The sequence below is a fragment of the Ascaphus truei genome, chromosome 2 (genome assembly GCF_040206685.1).
Source record: "Ascaphus truei isolate aAscTru1 chromosome 2, aAscTru1.hap1, whole genome shotgun sequence".
NCBI classification, from domain to species: Eukaryota; Metazoa; Chordata; class Amphibia; order Anura; family Ascaphidae; genus Ascaphus; species Ascaphus truei.
The window spans coordinates 349385282-349411024 of NC_134484.1; the positions used below are offsets into that span (position 1 = coordinate 349385282).

At 41.4% G+C, this 25743-nt stretch overlaps 1 protein-coding gene across 1 annotated transcript in view; it reads right to left on the reverse strand.

Moving 5' to 3' along the window:
- SKAP2 (src kinase associated phosphoprotein 2) overlaps window positions 1-25743 on the reverse strand; it is a 325224-nt gene that overhangs the window by 261797 nt on the left and 37684 nt on the right. The window contains exon 4 of the mRNA XM_075586827.1: window positions 6846-6941. Within this exon, the coding sequence (XP_075442942.1) occupies window positions 6846-6941 (96 nt within the window). The remainder of the gene's footprint in view (window positions 1-6845; window positions 6942-25743) is intronic.

The window sequence follows — 25743 nt, forward strand, 5'->3', positions numbered from 1 at the left end:
AGAAACTAGTTGCAACCCAATTGGAAGCTCGTCTGTCAACCCATGATATTTATGACCCATTCTAATCAGGATTCAGAAGATGCAATAACACAGACAGCACTGTTGTGTGCTTAATGATCTTCTAGTGGCGGGATGTGATTGTTCTATTTTAGTCCTTCTTAACCCCTACAGAATTTGATATTGTGGACTGTGGGATTTTAATAGCCCGCCTCAACGATTTCTGTGGATTGGATAGCACAGTCCTCAGCTCGTTCAAATCTTTTATCACTGGCAGATCAGAAAGTGACTTCAGGAGTATTCTCCTCTGCACTAGTGCCCCTGTCATGTGGTATACCACAGTGCTCTATCTCAGGGGTGCGCAAACTTCTTGAGATGTGCCCCCCTGCCCAGAAGCCGCAGCGTTCGTGCCCCCCCCCCTCTCCGAGGACTCGGCATCAAACGACGTCGCGGGTCATGTGGCGTCACCCCGCGGCGTCATTTGATGCGTGTTGCTATGGCAACGTGTCACGGCACATGAACCCGCGGCGTCATTTAACGCCATGGTGACGTATCGCCGAAGACCCGACAGAGAGCAGGTAATGGAGTTACAGAAGCCTCACGCCTTCCCCGGCATTTAATTTAAATGCTGTGGGGAAGAGAGGCGTGGCCTCTCTAACCACCACGCCCCCCCCTTAGAAATTCTCGCTCCCCCCAGTTTGCGCACCCCTGCTCTATCTTATCTTCCATATTGTTTGATGTGTATATGCTGCAGCTTCGTGACGTTATGAGATGATATGGCCTGAGTTATCACTGCTATACAGATAACGTACAGCATTACTTCTCCATGGCACCAGGAACTAAGTATCCACTATCAGTTCTCAATGGATGTGTATCTGAGCTTCTTCACTGAGTGCCAGTTGGTTGTAGCTGAATCCTGATAAAACAAAGGTGCCTGTGGTGGGATCTTACCATCTGCTGACGAGATTGCAGCAGGGTCAGCCAACCGGCCATGAACTTGGTTGTTCCCAACAGCTAAAACGCTCAACATCAAATCTCACGCTTTCACCTAAGGAACATACAGGATACATTGCTAAATTGCTACTCCCCAGCTGCAGAAACTAGTTACAGAGGAACCTACAGAGGAGTTTCTCTGAGCTCAAGTGGGGCTGAGTTCCCCTAAGAAGAAGAAGGATGACAAGGCCGTGCTGAAGCAGGGACATCTGTTCTGGAGGACTTACAAACAGATAAGCAAAACCCCTTTGTTATTGCCGTGTGCAAAGACGTGTGTAGATTCCTGCATATGCCGGGGCATGTTTTAGCTGGGAACCAATATATTTGGCCAGCGGTCTTTAGAGAGGACTGAAGAAAAGTCAGTTAGCTTCCCTAACGGGAATAGGATTTTATTTTATTATTTGGTTTTCTTAAAGGGACGGTGGGCCTGTTGTATGATTTAATCTCTGTAAATAAACCCCTGCATAGAAAATAGTGTCACCGGCCTTAAATTGGGACAAAAGAGACTGCAATGTGGTGTGGACATCACAATATATATATATATATATATATATATATATATATATATATATATATATATATATTTCAATGCACATTATTAATTCAGGAATCTACACATCAATAGTAAAATAATGATACTGCAAAACTACTGTTGCTATCGAAAACTGTCATTTAGATGTCAACTAGCCTGCACATCAATAAGTGAAGAAAAAGAACAAACGCTGCTCAAAAATCAATTATCTCACCTCTTTTGTATTGAGGAGTAGCACACCTTTCAAGCAACTGGTATTAATGAAAAGACATGACTATAGAATCTCCATCAGTTTTTCTGACAAATTGGTCACCACTCCAGTCCCTCATTGAAATTCCATTAATCTCCTGCATCAAGGTCCAACGTGAAAATCAAAACTCCTACTCCAAACCTTTATCAGCTCACAATAACCTGCATATGAACTCTTCCTGATAGCATGCACGAAGCTATGATCTTGCCATCAATCAGAAACTCTAACCTTAAAAAACAGTACCGTAAGAAAAAGACACAGCATTTTTATATATTTATTTTTATTCATGTGTTGGTAACTACTGTATATCCATTTATTTTTTTTGTTGTGGTTCCCGTACCATGCAAATCCATTTATTTGAATCCTTGGCTGTGATTTAATTGCTGCCAGCAATCAGGTCGAAGCATCACTGAACCTGAAGTGTGCTTGAATTTCATTAGAAGATATAACTTATGCTACTTTCCTACAGTACCTAATAAACCATAAAGAAACCAAAACACATATGGCTTGAGGGAATAACTGGAAAATTAGGTGGCCATTGGGGAACAGAATGAACTTTTGAACCACAGAAACAGTGAGAGAGAAATATTAAAAGGAAAGACAGACTCAGAATGCAAATAGAGATATAGGGATATGACCTTTTCAGTACCTTGAAAATTACATTAGCATTATGAAAAATACATATCATGTTTAGCGTTTATAATCTATCACAGTTTATATACTCTAGTGCCTACCACAAGGAAAAAGTCAAGAGGACAAAATAACAATAAGATTTAATAACAGACCTTACCGTGACCTGTGCTAATCTAGTTACACTCATTGTTAAAACTCCGTCTGTTATAGTTAATACAAGATTGCACAGTGGTTGCAGAATAATAATAAAAAAAAATTAAAAAAAAGAGAGAATAGTTTCGGAATAAATCAGCTTCTCAATAAATAATAGGATGACTACTTTTTAGTTTACTGAATTATAATAAACAATTAAACATGCACTGATTTTTTCTTTTTTAAACTCTATCATTTATTTTGACATCGAGTAGGACACGGTTCATTTATAGATAGCTGCAAAATAGTCTGCTAATGTATGCAGAGCCTTCGCTGCTACACTACAGTAATCTGTTTATGATCCTAAATGATTCTTTCAGGAAACAGGTGACTGCGATGGGAGCAGTGATGGGGAGTATTCATTTGCATTTTTGGGCACCTGTGCTTTCCTTATACTGAGACGCTACCAAAAATAATATTAGTACCAGAAATTAAATTAGTCATTTTAGGTACAGTATATTATATTGCATTTGGTGTCATCTTTTATTTTCTACCAAATTGCTAAAAAAAAAAAATAAGGTTCTGTAAACATGTCTTCATTTTCTTTCTCGACTACAGACAACCAGCGGTTACAAAGGGAGACCTGCTTTTAATGCTACAGTTGACTGTAATAATATATATGAAATGTAAATATTTACTAAAACTGGTTCATTTGAAGCAAAACATACTGTATTAAAGAAAAACAAGAAGGAATATACTAACCGCTCCTAAATACCGTGGTGAAAGTTTTGAGGGTGACAAAATACATTTCTCTGAATCATTGCCCTGAGTATTTATTACACATGCATGCTCTTCCCTTATCCCTGTTCTGCAATAGACATCATTTTATACCTCATAAAGGCAATTTATGAATCCAATGGGAATGGTCTGGATAACATAAAACCTTGAGTGCTGTGTTGCAGGAAGCATATTTTAGTTTGGCAATTGTACTTAGCGTCAGAGTGGCACTGCTTGATCATCGTGTTATGTCAGAAAACATTACTCACTCATAACTTTATAACCAACTTCTAATGCCTTCACTCGGTGCATGTAATTAAATCGCAAGTGCGCACATACAATACCCATGGAAGGTATTGCAAAATATAATTGGCTAAATTCTCCTAAATGGTTCTTCATACAGTATGCAACCTCATCAATTATCGCTGTTTAGAAGGAAGATAAAAAAAAAAGACTCCAATGCAGTCACAGTACTAAGCTCCTTTCTGTTGTACAGCGGCACTCTGCAACTTTTTAGACCTATTTTGCAACTGAAACCTACCCATGGCTATAAGATAACAGGTATGTAAAAAAAATCCACAGAGATTTTTTATGATCTCATATTTGATGCAGTGATGTGTTACGTGTGATACGGTCCCTGTATTACATACGCACAGTAAACACCATAACAAAATGGTATCTACGACTACTGTTCATTATCATTCAGGGCTAGATTTTGTTTTAAACTTCTATTGCCATGTTAGTGTTCCTGTGGTGCATCTTTGCAGAGCTCTGCAATGCATTGTTGGGCTTTAGCACTGAAACATTTACACCGAAAATTGTAAAGGTTGTGTCGATCTATCTAAAGCAAAAATACAAGCAACACACTATTTATATTTTTCTGTTTAAGCTCATAAAGATGTTGTGGATAAAGTACATACTGAGACGTATGTATGTATGTCTTGGCTGTAGTGTGTAATGTTAGACTATATAAAACCTATGGGAAATTGTTTGCTTAAAAAAAAAGTTTTAAAACATCATTTTCAGTTTAAACTGTTATTGTACCTAATCAATAATATTACATTTTAGAATAGGAGTTGGAAAGAAAACACCGCAGTTTTGATCTTCGTTAGACCATGTTTAATTTTTATTAAATGTATGAAAAGATATACAGTATGGGAAAACACACACGGCAAGGAAATGTTTGTGAGCCTCTTACGATTTTCACATATTTCAAACCTAAAATGTAATCATCTCTTAACCCAAGTCCTAATAATAGATAAAGATAACCTGATCAAACAAATTACACCAAAACATGATACTTTTTCAACATGTATTTATCCACAAATGATTCAACATTCAATATCCATGTGTGAAAAAGTAGGAGAACCTTTAGACTCAGTATCTGGTGGCGCCCCCTTCAACTACTGTAAGTGTTTCCTGTAACTGCTGGTCAGCATCTCACATCAGTTTTGAGGAAATTTGGCCCATTCTGCCCTACAGAACTGCTTCAACTCAGTGACATTTGAGGGCTTCCTTGCATGGACAGCTCGCTTCAAGTCCTGCCATAAGATTGCGATGCGTTTAGATCCGGACTTTGACTAGGCCATTCTAAAATGCGGAATTTCTTCTTCAGCAGACATTTTTTTGTAGATCTGCTTGTATGTTTAGGATCATTGTCTTGTTGCATAATCCACATTAGTTTTAACTTCAGCTAACGGACAGGTGACCTGATATTCTCCTCTAGAATCTTCTGACATAATGCAGAATTCATGGTTGTGTCAATAATGGCAAGCCGTCCAGGTCCTGAGACAGCAAACCAACCCCAAACCATCACTCTCCCACAACCATGCTTGACGATTGGGATGAGGGTCTTCTATTACAATGCAGTGTTTGGTTTTCACCAAACAAAGTTTCTCATTGAGGAAAAAAGTTCTACCTTTGACTCATCTGTCCAGAGACCAGTGGTTTCCTGCTTTCTATCTTTCCATGAACACCATTCTTGTTCAGTCTTTTTGTGGTAGTTAAGTCATGAACACTCATATTAGCCAATGCGAGAGTTGCCTGCAGATCCTTGGATGTTACTCTGGGGTTATGTGTGACTTCCTGGATGATTTGACAGTTTATTCTTTGAGAGATTTTGGTAGTCACTTCTGGGCAGAGTGACTGTGGCCCTGCTATTTGTCCATTTGTAGACTGTCTGACATTGGATTTGTGGAGCCCCAAATCCTTAGAAATGGTTTGGTAACCCTTCTAGACAGAGGCGCATCAGTAACTGCTTTTCTGAGGTCATCAAATATTTATTTTAATTGTGGCATAATGTGTTTGCAAATACCTGCATGGTGAAGACCAAACTCACAATGTTTCTGATCTTTATATAGAGTGGGGCCTTCCAAACACCCCTGAAGAGCTACCTAATTATTTAAACACCTCACTCTAATTATTCCCTTTAATTTAGCTGATAAAAACAGAATTTCACTTACTTTTACACATACCCTGACTCTTAATTGCTCATTGTTTGTCTAATTCATACATCATTTTGCTTCAAAAGACGTGGAATTGGTTAATATAAACCCTATTGTATTTTTAAGAAAATACTGGTTTTCACTCAAGAAGGTTTTCATGGAAAAACTATTAATGAATTTTTTGAATCTCTGTAATTATTATTGGGGTTCACAAACATTTTCTCGCCATTGTATTTGTCACAGTATGTATATCTATATCGATTCATATACATAAAGCATCATCATCTTCAGCCCTTGTCAATCCACTGCTGGATAAAGACTTCCACAATATTTACATACATACATACAAAATTCACCAAGCACAACGAGAAAGCGAAGGTATGCGGAAACTCAGTAGCTTTAATGTGGTTTGGATTTAGAAAGAGGCGGAAAACGTGAGTCAGGCTCAGACCGCGTTATAAGCGAATCCGCGTTGTAGCGGATCGTGCTATAATGGGGTTGAGCTGTAATGTGATATATTACAGAATTGTAAATATGACATTTCTAATGTGCATTACTAATTTCTGGTTAACAGTTCTAATGTCCTTCAAAATGTAATCTCGTCCTGACATTGTGACTTGTAATTGCAATCATTTGGGAGAAAATGTAAACACGATCTTATTCTGTAAAGAAACCCTCAACTTAAAACAGTAGCATATATATATATATATATATATATATATATTTTTTTTTTAATAAACGACAATATTTTAATATACAGCACGTGAGCAAGTCACAGGAAGCAAATGAAGTGGCAAAAAATGGCACATAAAAAAAAATCACCTGGAATAAGCCATCGTATATCAGTTTTTTAACTTCACCAAGAAGAAATATTTCTCTGTAATATTTAAGGACCACTAGAGAGAGCTGTTCAGTTCCTAAAAGATTTTGTTTGAAGTAAGAAAATGACTTGGCTGTCAGCTGATGCCCTATTGGGTTTTTTTTTTCCTCTCCTTCTCCCACATTACCATCACTCTGTTCCTGGGAATCCCATTGCACTCGTTTGTAGCAATAGAGCAAATACATTGAAAGATAAACAGAAACGTACCATCAGAGGGCACCTCGTCATCTTTATCATGGTCAGAGGCAATGGAGGTTGTATCAGCAGGTATTCCTTCACTCTCATCTGCGTCTTCTAGTTCTCCTGCAAAAAGCAGAAATACAAGTGTATAAGTGTGGCTCCTACTTCTGGATGAACACAATGGGAAAAGCGACTCCTTTACCCATTACCTTCACTATATATCGGAATTCTAAGCTAAATACAATTATATAAACGTAAGGTGATCAATATTTTTTTTTTTAATAGTTAAAGAAAACACAAAATGAATAGACAATTGTATAACGAAGGTTATCAATATACTTTAATATCATAATTTCCAATAGCAACACTTATTGTAGTTGCAAATAAGCGAAATGCATGTCAGATGTATGTATATTATTATTATTATTTATGTAGCGTACGTTATTCCTACCAACCAATTAGATTGTGAGCTCATCGGAGCAGGGACTCCTTTTCCTAAATGTTACTTTTATGTCTGAATTTATATTATTTGTTATTTATGATTGTCACGTGTATTACTGATGTGAAGCACTATGTACATTAATGGCGCTTTATAAATGAAGACATAAGTACGTACATACATACATGCATACATACATACATACATACATACATACATACATACATACATACATACATAAAAGAATACTGCAGGGATTTGGTCTCAGTTATAGAGATTTTATTATTTCTATGAAATTGAAAACTGCTGGACTTTCTGCCATTGGAGTATGTTATTAACACATAAAAATGAAAGTAAAGGCAGTTTGTAAAAGAAAACAATACATGTAAAATGTACATGGCATTTGGGGATTTAGACGCAATCCACGCATGCAATTGAAAAACATTTTTACATAGGATTGAAGCAGGGAGTCTCCGGAGCTGAACCCCATTAATTTCAGCTCCAGGGACCACCTGCCGCCACCCAGAGACACAGACCTCCGTATGGGGTGCAGATGGCTGCTCCGCTCGGCTAGCAGAGTTCACGTAATGGCGGAGTTTCAAAGCTCCCTGTGGGCCAATAGGAAGCCATGACGTCATCCGGTTCGGCTTCCTATTCGCCCACATAAAGCACAAGCTTTATAGTTTAAATCCCAGATAACCCAGCCGGAGCGGCTACCGGCCCCCCTACGGTGGTAAGTATCTCCAAAAGCACGGGGTGTCCCCCTGCCCCCTTTTTTCACATGGATGGGAAGAAGGGAACCCCACTGAGAAAGGTGCTGCCAGTACGTCTTTGTATTGAAATCTCCTAAGTCACGCGGGCCAGCAAGAAGCCGCAACATAATTATATAAACATAATACGTTTCTTAATTACAAAGAGTTCAGTCATTTTTCATTATTTCTGTTTAAAAGTATTTTTATTTGCCAAAATATAATATCATGTTTAATCCAGGTACACATCTTCCAGCAGGCAAATTCCAAACAGTGTTTATAGTATGTAAATTAATGCTAAATATGACTCGCTAAATATAGGTTTTTTTATTTATTTATAAAGAACGTGTGTGATTAATAATTTTAATTTTTACAAATAACAACACTGTATTCAGCCCTGTGCAGAATAAAGCACAGCACTAAAGAAGGAGGTACAGATTCAACATACATGAACACTGTGAGAGGTGACCCATTGCATCATGCAGCCTTGAATTACATGCAAGTGCCCATTATATAACAGTCTCTATATATTTGTGCCTTTACTTGAGTTTTTTTAAATGCGGATCACATCCATCTCCAGCACCAGGTCAAGCTGCATGACCACAACCGCAGCTGCCCTGACACCAGAGGATTACCGCTGTGGCGGGTGCGATCTGGAAGCATGGACCACCCTCCGCAGCGATGTCATAGCAGCCCCCTACTCTGCAGTCACAGCTTTTTGCTTTTTCAGCAGCGGCTCCATAGACAGTGAGCGTGGCAACGTCTGTATATCTGATCCCCATCTACGTCTCTCTTTTTTCTATTCACACCAAATGAATTATTTAGATCTTATTAAAAACAACAGTTTCCATCTTACACCGAGATGCTTTACCAAGTTCAGGAACCCCAATGTTAAGCAACCTTCCAGCTCCAGAAAACACCTGGAAGCCAGTTCAAGAAAATGTAAGGTGTCTTCCGGTGCTGGAGGATGCTATTGCATAGCGCCACTTAGTAAATATGGGCCATTGTGTTTCCGCATGTAAAATTAAAACTGCTTGATGTTTTCCCTGATAACGAGCAAAAATCAGTTTACCAATGGATGTGGATGGCAATGACATTATAGAGATTGTTCTCAGTTTTGTCTGTCTAGTTCCCTTTAGGAATAAAGGTTTATAAATAGGGCTGTTCATCATATTTATCCATCTTTTCGGAAATGGTACTGACAGTTTTTCTAATGCAGCGGGGAAGGTCGATAAGCAAAGTGTTTGAATCTGTCATTAATAATCTGTAGCCAATAAAAGGAAAACAAAAACATTGTCCTTTAAAAAACAAGCACAGGGTGGATATAGAGCTCAGAGAGCTAGCTCTGTAGTTATCTTCTCTCAAAGGGAGTGAGAGGGAGAGTAGTTACACTTAAACATTTTATGATATCAATGGCAGATGAGCATCTGTCCAAGTGATTGTTGGTTGCGAAGCCACTTCTGTTCATGTCCCATCCACTAAACAACATCTTTTTTTTACGATCTTTTTTTAAAAGGGAGTTCTATTGGATTACTGGACCCATCCCTTACCCTAACAGATACTATCTTCTTCTCTTCTCAGGTAATATTTTAATGCTGTCTCCAATCACCCCTTAAATAAATTCAGCTTTCACACCTAGGCAGGACAACACCCTGTTTAGAAAAACCATCTGTTTTAATGTTCCTCACATGTGCTAATTAAGGTGGCTTCAGTCAGGTGACATTTTAGAGCTATATTAGTAAGAGCACAGCAGCCCTTGCTGTTTGCAGCCATGTTTGAAGTAGCCAAGTTTAAAGTAGTGCGCAGTGTTGGAGTTTAAAAGGGAGTTCAAAAGAACAAGTGGACAACACCTACTGGCCTTAAATTTTGGATTTGAACTACACTGGAAAGGAGGATATTATCTATCCCAGACTACACATCTCGGCACGTTACTATTGCTGTGATGCCGCCTTTACTATTTATATTTGCTATGACCTCACTTCTTTTCAAATTATACACTTCTTTCTACCAGCCTCATTATGTCTCTAACTCTATTCATATATCTCCATTCTCCTTCCTTCACCACTCCTCAGTTCACATGAACTCCTTTCTTACCTGCAACCTCTAACACTACACAGCTATATCCCCTGCAATAAAACACACCCCTACAAACCATCCGCACACATTCTCTTTCTATCCATGCTTCTCCTCCTTGCTTCATGGGATTTCTCTCCCAATCCTGGTCCCTGCCTTATTTATATGTGCTCTCGTACTCGCCTGCCAAATGCAACTTCTACTCCTTCTGGTGTCAACCCCTCCAAACTCATACCCATCCCCTGCTACCCTCCCTCCTCTATCCCTTTCGCCTAAGCCCTTGGTAATGCTCGCTCCCTTTCTAAAACGTTCCTCTCTGTGCATGAATTCTTTCTCTCTAACTCTCTGCTCTTATTTGCTATAACTGAGACTTGGCTCACTCAGTTTGACTCTTGTCTGGAAGATGCCCTCTCTTATGGTGGCCTTTCTTTCTCCGACACTGCGCGCCCTGAAGGCAGGGGTGGAAGCGTGGGGCTCCTGCTCTCCTCTCTCTGCCGCTACCATACCCTTCCTATTCCTCCCTCTCTTACTTTCCCTCCTTTGAGACTCACACTGTCCAGATCTTCTCTCCTCTCCCTATCCACGTGGCGGTCATCTACCTCTACTCATCCCCTTTCTCTCTCACTTTGAATCTTGGCTCTCTTTCTTTCTCTCCTCAGACTCCCCTGTTCTTCTCCTTGGGGACTTCAACTGCCACATTGATGACCCCTCTCTCCCTTGGGATTCCAGCTTTCTCTCTCTAACCTCTTCTTTTGGCCTACAACAGTGGATTGCAGCCAGCACCCATAAGGATGGCCACTACCTAGACCTAGTTTTCACCAAAAACATTTCTCTCTCTAATTTCTCCATTTCCCCCTTTCCTCTCTCTGACCACCACCTCATCACATTTTCGCTCTCTCGCTTCTCCCCGGCTCCATCTCCATCTACCCCTTGTTCCTGCTGAAACCTGCACTCTATTAACCTACTAGCCTTTGATTCCACTTTACGCTCCTCCCTCTCCTCTCTCAGTTTTGCTCCAGACCCTGACAACCTGGTCAGGAACTACAACTCTGCCTTATCCTCCTCTCTTGATATACATGCCCCGCTTTCTCTCTGCCATCATCACCCTTCTAACTCCAGACCCTGGCTAAATCCCCACACGCTCATGCTCCGTTCCTCCTCTCATTCCTCTGAACGCCTCTGGAGGAAATCTCACACTCTCGCAGACTTCCTTCACTACAAATTTATGCTATCCTGTTACAACTCTGACCTCTCAGGCTAAACAAACCTACTTTTCTTCACAAATCAATATGCACAAGTCTAACCAATGCCACCTCTTTTCTGTCTTTGACTCTCTACTCAAACCACCCTCAGCTGCCTCCTCTTCTTCCGACATCTCACCTCAGGACTTTGCTGACTATTTTAAGGAAATGGTGAAATCCATACGTCAGAACATCCCCTCTGTTTCCTCCTCCCATCCTACACCGCTTCCTAACTCTCCTCCTGCCTTCCTTCACTCTTTTTCTGCTGTCTCAGAGGAGGATGTGTCATTGCTGATCTCTTCTTCTCCCTCTACCACTTGCCCCCTTGACCCCATTCCCTCCCATCTCCTAAAACCTCTTGCTCCTACTATAATCCCTACGCTCACACACATTTTTAACTCCTCCCTCTACTCTGGTACCTTTCCCTCCTCCTTCTAATATGCAACCGTTATACCATTACTCAAAAACAGCAAGCTTGACCCAACCTGTCTTTCTAACTATCGGCCTTTTGCCTCTAAACTCGTTGAACGTCTTGTATTCTCTCGATTGCTCCACTTTCTCAACACCAATTCTCTCCTAGACCCTCCACAATTTGGCTTCCGCACTGCTCAATCCACTGAAACAGTCCTCACTAAAATAACTAATGACCTCCATACTGCCAAAGACAGAGGTCATTACACTCTGCTCATATTACTCGACCTCTCTGCAGCATTTGACACTGTAGACCACCCTTTTCTCTTTCACATTCTCCATACTCTTTGTATTCGTAACAAAGCTCTATCCTGGGTCTCCTCTTACCTCTCCCATCGTACTTTCACTGTCTCTTCTGTTAACACTTCCTCCTCCTCTATCGATCTCTCTGTGGGGGTACCCCAGGGTTCTGTCCTGGGACTTCTTCTCTTTTCTCTGTACACACTCTCTCTAGGTGACCTAATAACATCTTTTGGGTTTAAATATCACCTCTATGCTGACGACACACAAATTTACTTTTCAACCCCTGACTTTCTACCTGCTGTACAGACCAAAGTTTCTGAATGTCTCTCTGCGATATCACCCCAGATGGCCCTCTGCCGACTTAAACTTAATATGGCAAAAACAGAGCTCCTCATACTTCCTCCCAAACTTGGCCCTACTACCTCCTTCCACATTACAGTTGGAAGTACTGTCATTCACCCAGTAGCCCAAGCACGCTGCCTAGGGTTCACACTCGACTCCTCTCTCACATTCTCCTCTGACATTCAAAACGTATCTAAAACCTGTTACTTTTCCTCCGCAATATTACAAAGATACACCCTTTCCTCTGTTGCTTGACTGCTAAAACTATGACTTAGGCCCTCATTCTCTCCCGTCTCGATTACTGTAACCTCCTGCTGTCCGGCCTTCCTGCATCGCACCTGTCTCCCCTACAATCTATCCTAAATGCTGCTGCCAGAATCACTCTACTCTTTCCTAAATCTGTCTCAGCGTCTCCCCTGCTGAAATCACTCTCCTGGCTTCCTATCAAATCCCGCATCTCGCACTCAATTTTCCTCCTCACTTTTAAAGCTTTACACTCTTCTGCCCCTATATCTCAGCCCTAATATCTTGCTATGCACCGTACCGACTCTTGCGTTCTGCTCAAGGATGCCTTCTCTCTACCCCTTTGTATCTAAAGCCCTCTCCTGCCTTAAACCTTTATCACTGACTGCCCCTCACCTCTGGAATCCCCTTCCCCTCAATACCCGACTAGCACCCTCTCTATCCACCTTTTAGACCCACTTTAAGACACACTTGCTAAAGAAGCATATGAGTAGCACCGTGGCTAATACTATACACATGATACATAAAGCTTGGCCCCCTGCAGACGCACTTACCAGAACTCCCTCCTACTGTCTCTGCCCGTTTTTCCTTACTACCAATTAGATTGTAAGCTCTTCCGAAATGTTACTTTTATGTCTGAAGCATTTATTCCCATGATCTGTTATTTGTTATTTATATGATTGTCACGTGTATTACTACTGTGAAGCGCTACAGTATGTACATTAATGGCGCTACAGATGCAGCGGCCATTATTTTAACAAATCACGTGGTGTATACCTCGGAATACCCATGTCATGGCGCGGGATTTCTTCCAACCGTACGCCTTAAGATGCGAGTGTATAAAATGGCATTTTAGTGTTCTGGATTTTAAACACCTGAAATTGACACAGTAGCACAGTACTGTACACACTACAATTAATTAATTTCATTGCATTTAATTGCACACAATCTATGAAATTCAAACAAAGCAACCGCGATAAACACATGGGTCTGGGGCAATTGGCGGTGTTCATGCCGCGTGGAGTACAGCAGCGCACACGAAAACGGCGCCGTGATTTGTTTCAATAACGGCCGCTGCATCTGGATATAAATAGACATACATGCATACAACCTGCCTTCCTTTAGCTGCCTCTCTTACCTCATTACTACTATTTGGGATTTCCAGTACACACAGGGGCACTACTAAACTTAAGCAAATGTATAGAAAGGCGGTGGGATCGCCGTGGGAAGAGTGAAGCTAAAAGTGTAGTAGTATTGTGGTTGGGGAAGTTGGGTTTTGAGGTGGGTGTAACATACTCTATGTTCTGCATAACTACTGTAACAATGTATATAGTGTGGAAAAGCCTGTTGTGTTAAACTAAAATTGATGTAATTGGTGTATTGGTATAAAGTATAGAAAGGCAAGATTTCTCCCAAAAAGCTTTGGTGCCCTTAAATTCTGGAAATGTTCCTGCCCCAACCACTTTAAGTTGGAATAATACCTACAAATTCAGGACTGGGCTGCTAAATTGGGGATAGTTGGCCAATCTAATTAACCAGTTACAAGTTCCTGAATGCAGAACAAGAATGAATCAAAGACCTGAATTCAGTATATAATCCTACCCAAAGATAACACCGCATTTTAAGCTTTGTAACGTGCATGTCAAAAAGATGGCCATTGTAAATCCAAAATGTTGGCATGACCTAGTAACGGTTTGCAATTTGAACCTCTTACAGTAAGTCTTTTTCTCTAGTGAGCTAATTACAATTTATCAATTATTTTGTATATACACACATATAAGATGACAATTTGATCTTTGATCCAGTGCAAAAAAAAAAATGTTTGCATCAATTTACTCCTGGGCTAAATGGTTGAAACTTGGTATTTGAGTTTCTTACACCTTACACTGATTTCTTGAGCAAAGAGGTTATGCCAACTCAGACCTGATAAATGTATATGACGCAGTGAGAAAGGAAACCTGTACACTTTACAACCTTCCATAAAAGCTATTATAATATGAGTAACTTCTTTCTTGACAGCGCCGAAAACCTAATCACTCACTACTGTAAACAAAACAAATGTAATGCAAAGTACATTGATGCAGACGCACAAACGCGACTTTCAATTGACACATTATTTTAATGTCATGATGCCCATATGTTACCTGTACCAGTTAAAATGTAATTACTACAACATTTGATGTGCAATAAAGTGAAGACATTCAGCTGTTTAAAGTTGTATTGCTTGTTTAATGCAAGGCCTCCCCCCGACCTGCACCCACATTATTTTTTACCTTACCTGAACCAGGGGGACTAATCAGTGGTCCCCTTTAGAGGATCCCCAGGTTCCCAGTAAATGGATCACGTTTTTTGAAGTTCCCTTGAACTATAAACATCGCCGCTGTCCCCCGCTGCCTACCATGCTGCAGATTTCTCTTGGTCACTGAAGCAAGCCCTGATTCAGTGGTCGTTTTATGTCCACTGGACAAGAATACTTCATCGCATAGGAACCAGGAGTCCCAGGACATCGGGGGACGACAGAACAGCTCCACGTGACCACCCACTCCCCACCCCCCCCCCGCCCAAACCCCCTCCAGCTTAGGTAAGGAAACAAAAACACTACGAGAAATTGAGATCAATGTAGATTGCTGCTTTTTCATTCCTATACCTGATCAAATTTAGAATTGAAACCCCATAAATATCAACAAGAGCATTGACACAATGTAAAATGCATTATAGTTTAATTATCGGTTAGTTTAAGTCCTGTTTTTACACGTAAGTCTTTTAGCATTGGATTTGCATTGCAGTCCTGTTTTTCTCAATCCTATTTAAAAGCAGCGATCCTGCCCATTTTGCATGTTGATTTCCAGAATTCGAACCAGGGGGTCCTCTGGGGATAAGACATGCTATTTTCCTATACACTTACCATTATAGTTGCATGGAGTCAGCAGTCATCCAATAGGAAGCCACAACGTCCTCCCCCAATGACATTGCAGATTCCTATTGCCTCCCACCCCCCCACCCCCCTTTAAAATCTATATGGAAAAACTAAAGTAGGCGAGATTGCTGCTTTAAGCCCTACAAGTCTATTTTATATAAATATATATTTCTCTATTTGAAAACTGCTACAGTATTTGACAATAAAGCGTTTAATTTGGATGACAAAGAAATGTTCGATACTACCAGCTGACATTTAAGCTATCCTCAATATCAATCCTTTACAGTGCCAAAATGTGTAGTGACACCCAATATTCTGAAGCCAGGGTCACGTGGCAAGTGTGAATAGCCCCAGATAGCTTAACACAGCCTCCTTTCCAAATCACGCCAAGTCCTATAATATTTCCTTCACTTTATTGGAAAAGCAACAGTAAATACAGGATCTTGTGGATGGTGTGTGGTTCTGAGTTTGTAGTTAAGGGCAGGTAGAAAGAGATGGCCTTGCCATGGGAGTGTAACAGAGATGGGTGCTGTATTCACTGTGTCCTTGGTGGAAAAGGAAGTGAGGAGCAAGGGACACACTAGACGTGAGATGTGACAAACTACTGTCAGCAAAGACAGGGGGGAGGGCAGAATAGCCCATTCTGAGAAGAATCTCAGAGGTTGCTATAGCAATCCACTGATTAAGGCTGTGTAAACAACATGTAACAATAATGTTGCCTTTTCACATGCAGCTAGCTGCTGGGACAGGGAAATGACAGGCAGCTAAATTTCGGGAGACATGAATCCTATAAGCTGCAAAGGAGGCAGAGAAATATGAAATCCTGTTCCATGACACCCAAGGTCCACAGATATTGTGCCAAAACGGCCATGCTACAGCTATAAGAAAGATAACATAGTGTAGCACTAATGCCAACCATTGCAGTCCTGAACTGAAGATGAAGTCCTCCTGTTTCTTTCAGAAATAATGCTGTAACAATGATCAACTACAGATGTCATCCATACTATTACAGATGTCATCCATACATGTGCGCTCTGAGTCCAGTGCCATTCTCAGAACAAAATAGGGACATGCAAGGAGTTAAAAGTGAAGCTTCTGTCTATATGAGGATTTCTATCCCTATTAAAGGAGCAATTCCTTCTAGGACCAAAACGACCTAATTCCAGTGACATGTCATCTCATCTGCGTAATTCATACCCAAATCTGACACCTACAAGTATTTGTAATTTATGTTTTAAAGTTACACATTGGAGGGGTTTGGTTCCTTCTGGCTGCTCTCGTTTTTTATGATGTCACTGTGTGTTCCTCGAGTGTTTGTACAGTCAGAGTCACCCCTCCCCTTAATTTTATTGGCTCTCTGATAAGGACAGGGTGAGATAAGTCGTCTCCCAGAGGGAGGCTCCCCAATATGCCTTCCCTGCCCCTGTCCACCAAGCCAGCGTGGAAGGGGTTAACAGCATGAGGATAAGAGCCACTCCAAAGACCCCCTGGAGTCCATCAGCCCCTCCCCCTACATGTCTGAATGAGGTACTGTGTGTGTACATGCAGCTTTTTTGATTACCACAAAGAATCTCTGGGACATAACACCTGAGTCGCCTCAAAGGTGTCAGCCTTTGGTGGCTGCCAAAGGGCAGCCAGAGGGTGTCGCCGTTTACTGCCGTTCAATAATGTTACAACTGCTCAAATGCTTCTGATACTCACCAACCCCCTCGTCCCCTGTACCCAATGTCTAATTACCCTGCCTATACTGTAGTTTGTAAGCTCCTTCAGGCAGGGCCTCTTCTAACACATTTTATCCTACCTCTTACAACACAATTTATTCCTGTCTGTAAATGTTACTTATTTGCCCATAATCATATCTCTGACGATCCATAAAATATATGTAAACTGAATGTGTATAACCTTTGTTCATTTAATGTAACCATTTATTATTATTATTATAACTGTGTTCTCTCCCCCCCCCCCCCCCCCCCCGGTTTGTGTAACAAATAATTGTATGTAATGGTAGTTGTTCTAAAACAAGACTGTAAAGTATTGCGATGTCTCCTTAAGTGGAGGCCTATATTTACTTAATAAATGATGATGATAACGAAAACACCTGATTGACAACCACTCCCGCATTCAGCGGCCCCTTACAAATTCAACTGGCTGACTATGTGGGATTGCACCTGTAATACAATACAAGAACTAGGCCTAGCATACTGGTTAAAGGTATCATTTCACACTGGAGCCAAGTGGCAACTCTTCCCTGGTTTAATGATCTGGATTTATTTCAGTGAACCGAGTGCAAACCTTTTTGAGGACTAGTCCTTTGGGACTGCTTCCTAATCTGTCTTTGTCTTAAAGTACCTAATATCTGTTACTTGTATTTTGCTAAGCAATGCTGTGATTGAAGTTTATGAGTATTATAATTAAGAACATTACACACTAATCGGACATTGAAATGAAATGAATGTTCTGAAGAATGTTTATGGCCCCATTAGTTCACAGTCATTCTATTACATTCAGAAATATTGTCAGTGGTGCCTTGAGCCTGCGCCAATGACAACAGCATAAATTCTGCATCTCATTTCTGTGACCATAAAATTAATGATCAGTTTAAAAATACTTCGTTGTAAAAGTTATGGTGGAAGAGAAATGCTCAAATCTCTGCTATGGGCACAGAAGGATAATTAAACGTCAGCGCTAATTAAAATGTCTTCTGCCCTTAACAAAAGCACTGGATCGATCTGGGACAACTTTAAAAGCCACTAGAACTAATTACAGGACATAGGTGGAAAAGGCATTCATTTTATTCTGCTGTGGCCAGATATAATGCGTATTTAGATGTCGTTAGTACATTTATCGTGTGTAGGTGTATGCAGTTACAGGCACGGGATTCCTGCTGGAAAATAAATAAAATCCCATTTTCATTTTTCAGCAGGGCTCTCTTTAGCGAGGCTTTGAAGGGCTGTTACACAGCCATTAGCCTATTGAAAGTGATGGGCAAACAGCCATGCAGCGAGCTCATAACCCGATTCTAAATGCTCCCCTTATTGATTTTTGTGCATAAAAACAGACACAAGTGGAAAGACTAGCAGCCTAGCGCCCTGGCACACAGTCACAATATTGCTGTTCCTCTTGATGGACTTGCCCATTTTATCTCAAAAGCAAAGTGCTGGATATTGAACTCCTACCGTTTAAGCCAGGGGTGGCCAACTGCAGTCCTCAAGGGCCCCCAGGCAGGTCTGGTTTTCAGTACATCCCTGCTTCAGCACAGGTGGTGCAGCCGTCGACTGAGCCAACTGTGCTGAAGCAGGGAGATCCTGAAAACCTGACCTGTTTGTGGCCCTTGAGGACTGGAGTTGCCCACCCCTGGCTTAAGTGGTGCTTGTTTATATTTAAGCAACTGTGACTGGTTTAAAAGAGCGTTTCTTAGAAATTGTTGCCACATAAGGAGTGTTGAGCTGAACTATTAAACTACACAGTAAAATGCCCAATGTTTTTTTTTACGATTGTAAATTGTATCTTCACCATTATTCGTTTGTTCAGCCAGGGTTTATTGGTGTATCAGGCCTGAAAGTGTTAAGGAAGGAACTTAAACAAAAATTAGAATAAAACGTTTAAAACCAAATGAATGCCAAATAATTTGTTTTCAGGAATACGTAGTATTTTATTACCCATAATCCATTGCACCCTTAGCTAGGTTTATTAGTCCTCATAAAGGACTCAATTCTGGTTGAAATTAGACTACAATGAGTCTTTATGTATGTAGCCTGGTCCCCCCTTGGTACCCCTTTGGCCCCTTACCTTGCGGTGCGGCTGCAGCTGGCAGAGGAGGCTGGGGCGAGAGCCGGCGGCAGGTGGGGGAAGTTACGGGAGCGATGCGGCAGATAGAGAGGCGATCGGGTCGCCCGAGGTCCGCGGCAGCTCCTTTCGCAGTGTGTTGCCATCTTGCTGTTAGCTGCGCATGCGCAGTGACATCTCGCGCATGCGCAGGTGGTATCAGAGTTGCGGCAGCCATGGCAGGGCATTGTGCATGTGCAGGAGCCTATTAGTGTGGTGGCCATTAGAGGTAATAGGCTCCGCGAGGGACTACAACCCGCAGCAGCCTCGGGGGCTGCGATCACATGGGCGCGAACAGCCAATAGGGCTGCCAGGATCACAGCCAGCTAGGGGTTTGGTTTGGCGCTAATCTAGAGCTACTCCAGTCGGAGCTGGGACACAGAAGGGCGAGGGTGTGTTCAGGGTGTCAGTGGCCCCTTAACTAGGTCACAGACCCTCTTATAGGCCCCAGCCAGGCCCTGACTCACATTAAGTTGTGGCTGCTGCATGGAAGGCCTATAGGTCAGGGACACTTTCCTCAGTAGCTGTCTATAGTGAAATTACCATACTGCACTGTGTCAGGGACGCATCCGACGCTGTCCAGAGCCTTGCGGCCTGTGGTCTGGGACCAGACCACCGCCGCGAAATACAGAGACTCTCTTCAAGTGGGACACTTCAGCGGGAGTCCACCCCATGTAGAGGCGGAAGCCATTGCTGACGCCGTGGGAAAAGACGGCCCCTTTCATCAGTGGGAGGTACCGGGTGCTGGAGCACCTGGCAGGTATCCCATCCCAACAAGTGCCCCAACGATAATACACCTACTGTGGGCAGCGCTGTCACACACACTTGAAGTGGGAGTGACAATTGTGGGCTGGACACTGGGACACTGGTGCCCCTGCACCCAAGTACTGTGGAGATACTCTGTGGGTCTATGTACATATACTGTATGTATGGTGTGGTTGTATTGCATTCTCTGTGTTATAAGTACGTGTCCAGTAAATATTGTTGTACCATACTCTGGTGTGTATTACTGGGTATATTGTCTTGGGAGGGTCTATTCCACTTTGTGAGAATCCTTCTCAGGTGGAGGCGCTGTTAGCATACACGTTACGTACACCCCAGGCTCCCTGCAGCGGAGGATCAGACCTCTTGTGAGCCATCAGGTAAAGCACCGCACGTAGTCACCCTAGACACGGGGAAAAGGGGGCTACATGTATATTAATCTCAATGTAAGGTTTTGCTTACAGAGATTCCAATAAAATTCACAAAGCAGTGAAAGATCACAGAAGAAAAATTCTATAAACTACTGCTTCTAAATTTCAGATTATCACTCACTTTAAAATATACAGCAAATAGTGTTTCACCTTGTGCTTATAGGGGTCCGTGTTAAAATGGGCAAGGAGCAATAGGTAGGGTTACCAGGTGGCTTGTCCAAAAATACTGGCCACAATGGTGAAAGGTGCGACACGCGCCTGAATCGTTGGTGAGGAAGAATGTTATTTATAAATGGCCTGACTGTTACGTAATTTTTTTCTAAATTTCACTCCAAGTATTCATCAATTTGCACCAATTTATATTCTATTTTGTAAAAAATCTGGGGAGGAGACTTGGGCGCTCGGGGGGAGCGCCCTTCCGAGAATTTTTTTAAAGAAATAGAATATGAAATAGTGCAAATTGGTGCATGCTTGGAGTGAAATTTAGAACAAAGGACGTAATGGTCAGATCAATTATAAATAACTGACTTGCAGTCATACTGTACATGGCGAGCAATACTAATCTTACTGCTCCTCCCACAAATTCCAAGATTGTTGCACCCCTCCATATCTTCTCTCTCTTCCCTTATTCTCTCACCCTCCCACCCCCCTTGTCCTCTCACCCCTTACCGTCATCCTCTCACCCCCCTCCCTTCATCATCTCATCCCCCCTCCCTTCATCCTCTCTCATCTCTCCCTTCATCCTCACAACCCCACCCCCTACCTTCATCCTCTCACCCCCTCCCTTTATCCTCTAACCCCCCCCCCCCCCCCCGCCTTTCATCCTCTCTCACCCCCCTCCCTTCATCCTCTCTCACCCCCCTCCCTTCATCCTCTCAACCTGAGAAAACACATACACATACCAGGGCAAAATAGAACAAATACACAGAGGACACAGCCTCACCTCTCTCTCTGCTCCATGATTTTCCTCTGCTTTTTGGCTCCACCCCCAGGCTCCTGTCACCTCCATCCCGATTGGCTGCATTACACAGCAGCAGCCAATCAGGATAGAGGAAGCTGCCCAGCCCCCTAGAAGCAGCAGCCCTGCTCTATTCCTGCTCAGGGGAAATCCCAGATTGGTTACTAAGTCCGGAAAGGTAATACCGCACATATACATGTCCGGTATTATCTCTCAGTTTTTACCGGACAAAGTAACCAAATACCGGGGTTGTCCAGTTCAATACCGGACACCTGGCAACCCTGCCCAATAGGTGACACACATTGTGCTGATTTGCCGGTCATTACCCAGAATCCCTGGCTACAGTGGAAGCACTGTATGCTACGATGTAATGGGAAAGGGCAGGGTTGTTGGCCTGTCTGAGACATGTGAATGTGCTCACAGGTGGTATTTTTATTTTCTGTACACTGCACGGTGAAGGGTTTTTCTCTCTTCTTTACTCACCATAGCTTTTTGTGGGTCTGGTTGTAGCCACTTTATATATGTAATTGAATAAAGAACCACTGCAGAGTATGTTTTCACATACTACTGGTTTGAATGTCTAACTATTTCTCATAATATTGGTCTTAATATGTTAGTCTAATATGTTAGTCTGGCTCTATAAAATGGTTGGTCCAAATAAAACAGTAATTAGAGAGTATGTCTTCTGTCTGTGATTTGAAGTCATTTTCTTTCTTACACTGTAGTTACAACAGTTTTAGTTTTTAAAGCCTCTCTGCTTATTGCCAGAAGTTTGTTATGTTGACGTTCTATGAAACACATCACTAAATATGTAGCCCTCTGCAGCTCTGTATCCTGTCAATACAGACTGTTGCTAGGCTTCCTGCAAGTCTTCTTGTTTTTCTCCTACCTCATGTTAAAAGGACCTTAGGGCAGTTACAGTACATGTGACCGAGAAAAGTGACATTTATGGTGATGAGAAAAGGGTTAAGTCAGAAATTGGGTTCAGTAATATACAGTAGATACGGTATTGCTGCAATGTGAGGATTTTAGTATTGGCCCATACATACAAAATATAACCCACAGTCATTTAAATGTGATTATTTATTCAGTAAATAAAAATACCACTTCTGTTGCATTTGCATGTCTCAGGTTTTTAACCCTGTCTTTCCCCATCATCACTTAGCAAACAGTGCTTCCACTGCAGTCAGGGATTCTGGGTAATGACATGCAAATGCGCACAGTGTGTCAGTCTTTACTTCTTATCCATTTTAACATGGGACCCTATAACCTTATGCCTGCCGTATTATACAGCATTTCAGCACAGCCTGGGATAAGGGCATAGCCAGTATACCCACTCACAGGCAGCTGTTTAAACATTTTGTGTGTCATCACTGTGAGGTTGGTTGCCGGCTAGGCAACTGTGAAGCTGGTACATGGGTATAACCAGACATTAAAAATGATTTATTCAGACATTTCAACTCTCACCAATTATCTCTTGACATAGGGCTTCTGCATGAAACGTTGAGTCTCTCCTCTATGGTGTCAGCCTATAGATGTTTTGCTAATAGGTAAGTTTTTTTGGTATTGCATTGCTATTTTTGTTATAATTCTTTTCTCAGACTGCATTTGCCAGGGTGTATTTACGCACTTTATTCAAGGCCATTTTGTCCAATTGTGTATTGATATATAATATTTAAATACAAGCATTATTCTTCCATTCACACTAACAGGACTGACAGAGGAAAGGCCCAGAAAAAGAAATAGCTGCCGGAAGGCCAGGATATATATATATATAGAGAGATAATCAAAAAATAAATAGACGATACCGTTCTGGGGCTAACGAAATGCTTTTATTTGTGCAAGCTTTCGAGATACACTGATCTCTTCTTCAGGCATGTTACAATGAATGAAGCAAGCAAAGGGTATACTTAAAAACAGTGTCTCTTGGAATGTTATCTGTGCTTGTCTCAACCCCCCCCCCTGTGTGGATGTGATTTATGGCTAGAGGTGTTAAATGGTTCCTGAAAGTTAGTGATGTAAGAGTGTGTGTGTGTATCTGTGCAAATATAAATGAATGGAGAGCCCACAGTGTATACAGTGCTTTAGAAAAGGTGTGTTTGGAGTGGGAGTTAATATAAATGGTGTGGGTAGGTGTGGAAATGTGAGAGATTGTAGCAAAACTAAAAGTGTGTGTAGATATATATATATATATATATATATAAATATATATAAATATATATATATATATATATATATATATATAAACCATAATACTGAGTTAAGTTATGGTGAGTAAAAAAAGTGACAAAAACCCTCCACAGGAAAGCTCTCTTGCATTCCCAGTAAAATCAACCCCACACTGATGAGACCCATCAAGGCCGAAACAGCTGTCTGTGGGTGGTTTTCTGGGTATGCACCTTAACCCTGGCTGTGCTCAAAGCTGTGACCATGCAGCAAACTTAAGCCTATAGGGAACCATGTTAAAAATGGTTATTGAGGCAAAAAGTGACACTGTGTGCTCATTTGCATGTCATTTCCCAGAATCCCTTGCTGCAGTGGAAGTGCTGTATGCGGGGTGATAATGGGGAAAGGCGGGGTTGCAGACCTGCCTAAGACATGCAGATGAGCATACAGCTATATTTGCATATTTGCTTTCCTGTGGAGGGTTTTTGTCACTTTTTTTACTCACCATAACTTAACTCAGTATTATGGTTTAGCCTATCCCATAGCCTCTCTTGCATTCCCAGTAAAATCAACCCCACACTGATGAGACCCATCAAGGTCGAAACAGCTGTCTGTGGGTGGTTTTCTGGGTATGCACCTTAACCCTGGCTGTGCTCAAAGCTGTGACCATGCAGCAAGCTTAAGCCTATAGGGAACCATGTTAATAATGGTTATTGAGGCAAAAAGTGACACTGTGTGCTCATTTGCATGTCATTTCCCAGAATCCCTTGCTGCAGTGGAAGTGCTGTATGCTGGGTGATAATGGGGAAAGGCGGGGTTGCAGACCTGCCTAAGACATGCAGATGAGCATACAGCTATATTTGTATATATATATATATATATATATATATATATATATATATATATATATATATTTATATAAACGCACACACACATGAAAAAGAAACTACACCCTCTTTGAATTCCATGGTTTTACATATCAGGACATAATAACAATCATCTGTTCCTTAGCAGGTCTTAAAATTAGGTAAATACAACCTCAGATGAACAATAGCACATGATATATTACACCGTCATGATTTATTTAACAAAAAAAGCCAAAATGGAGAAGCTATGTGTGAAAAACTAAGTTCACCCTTACTGCTTCCATAGGAACTCTCGAAAGCTCGTCCTATGACATAAATTGTTAGTCCAAATAAAAAAGGGATCACCTAATACTGAAGAACGTATAAATATATACATACATGCATACTTAGGTATTACTAAGCATTTGGAAGAAATCAGTGAGGGGGGAAAAAAAATAAACAGAGCCTGGAACAGTAGGGTGTAATGGAGGTCATGTAGAAATGCTTTATTTAGGGACATATGCCAGCCAGCACAGTGTCTGCTCACAGCATCTTCAGAAAACTTGCCTAAAGCCTCATAGGCACTAAAAGTAACCAAACCATTTGATCTTTGTGTAGTGTATTTTGCACTTTAGGTTTGCAGCAATTGCAACTCAGTTCCGGTGTTCACAAAAGGGATACATATCACAACACAGTCTAACCTACAACACAATTATCTCAGTTGAAGAATAAATAATTTTTTGCTTCATTAAAGCCGTTTTTTTCTTTTTTGTCATTTTTTTTTAAAATACAGAATTGCAGCAGGGGGTCTTCGGAGCTGAACCCTATTAATTTCAGCTCCGGGACCCCTGCTTCCAGAGGTACTTACCTACGTAGTGGGTGCCGGTAGCCACTCCAGGGTTCACTATATTGTATTGTATGTCTTTATTTATATAGCGCCATTAATCTACATAGCGCTTCACAGCAGTAATATACGTGACAATAATATAAATAACAAATAATACAAATAACACATGAAGGGGATAAGCGCTTCAGACAAAAAAGTAACATTTAGGGAAATGAGTCCCGCTCCGAAGAGCTTACAATCTAATTTGTTGGTAGGAAGAACGTACAGAGATAGTGGGAGGGCGTTCTGGTAAGTGCGTCTGCAAGGGGAAAAGGTTAATGTATGAGGTGTTAATTATCAGCCATCGAGCTACACATATGCTTCCGTAAACGGG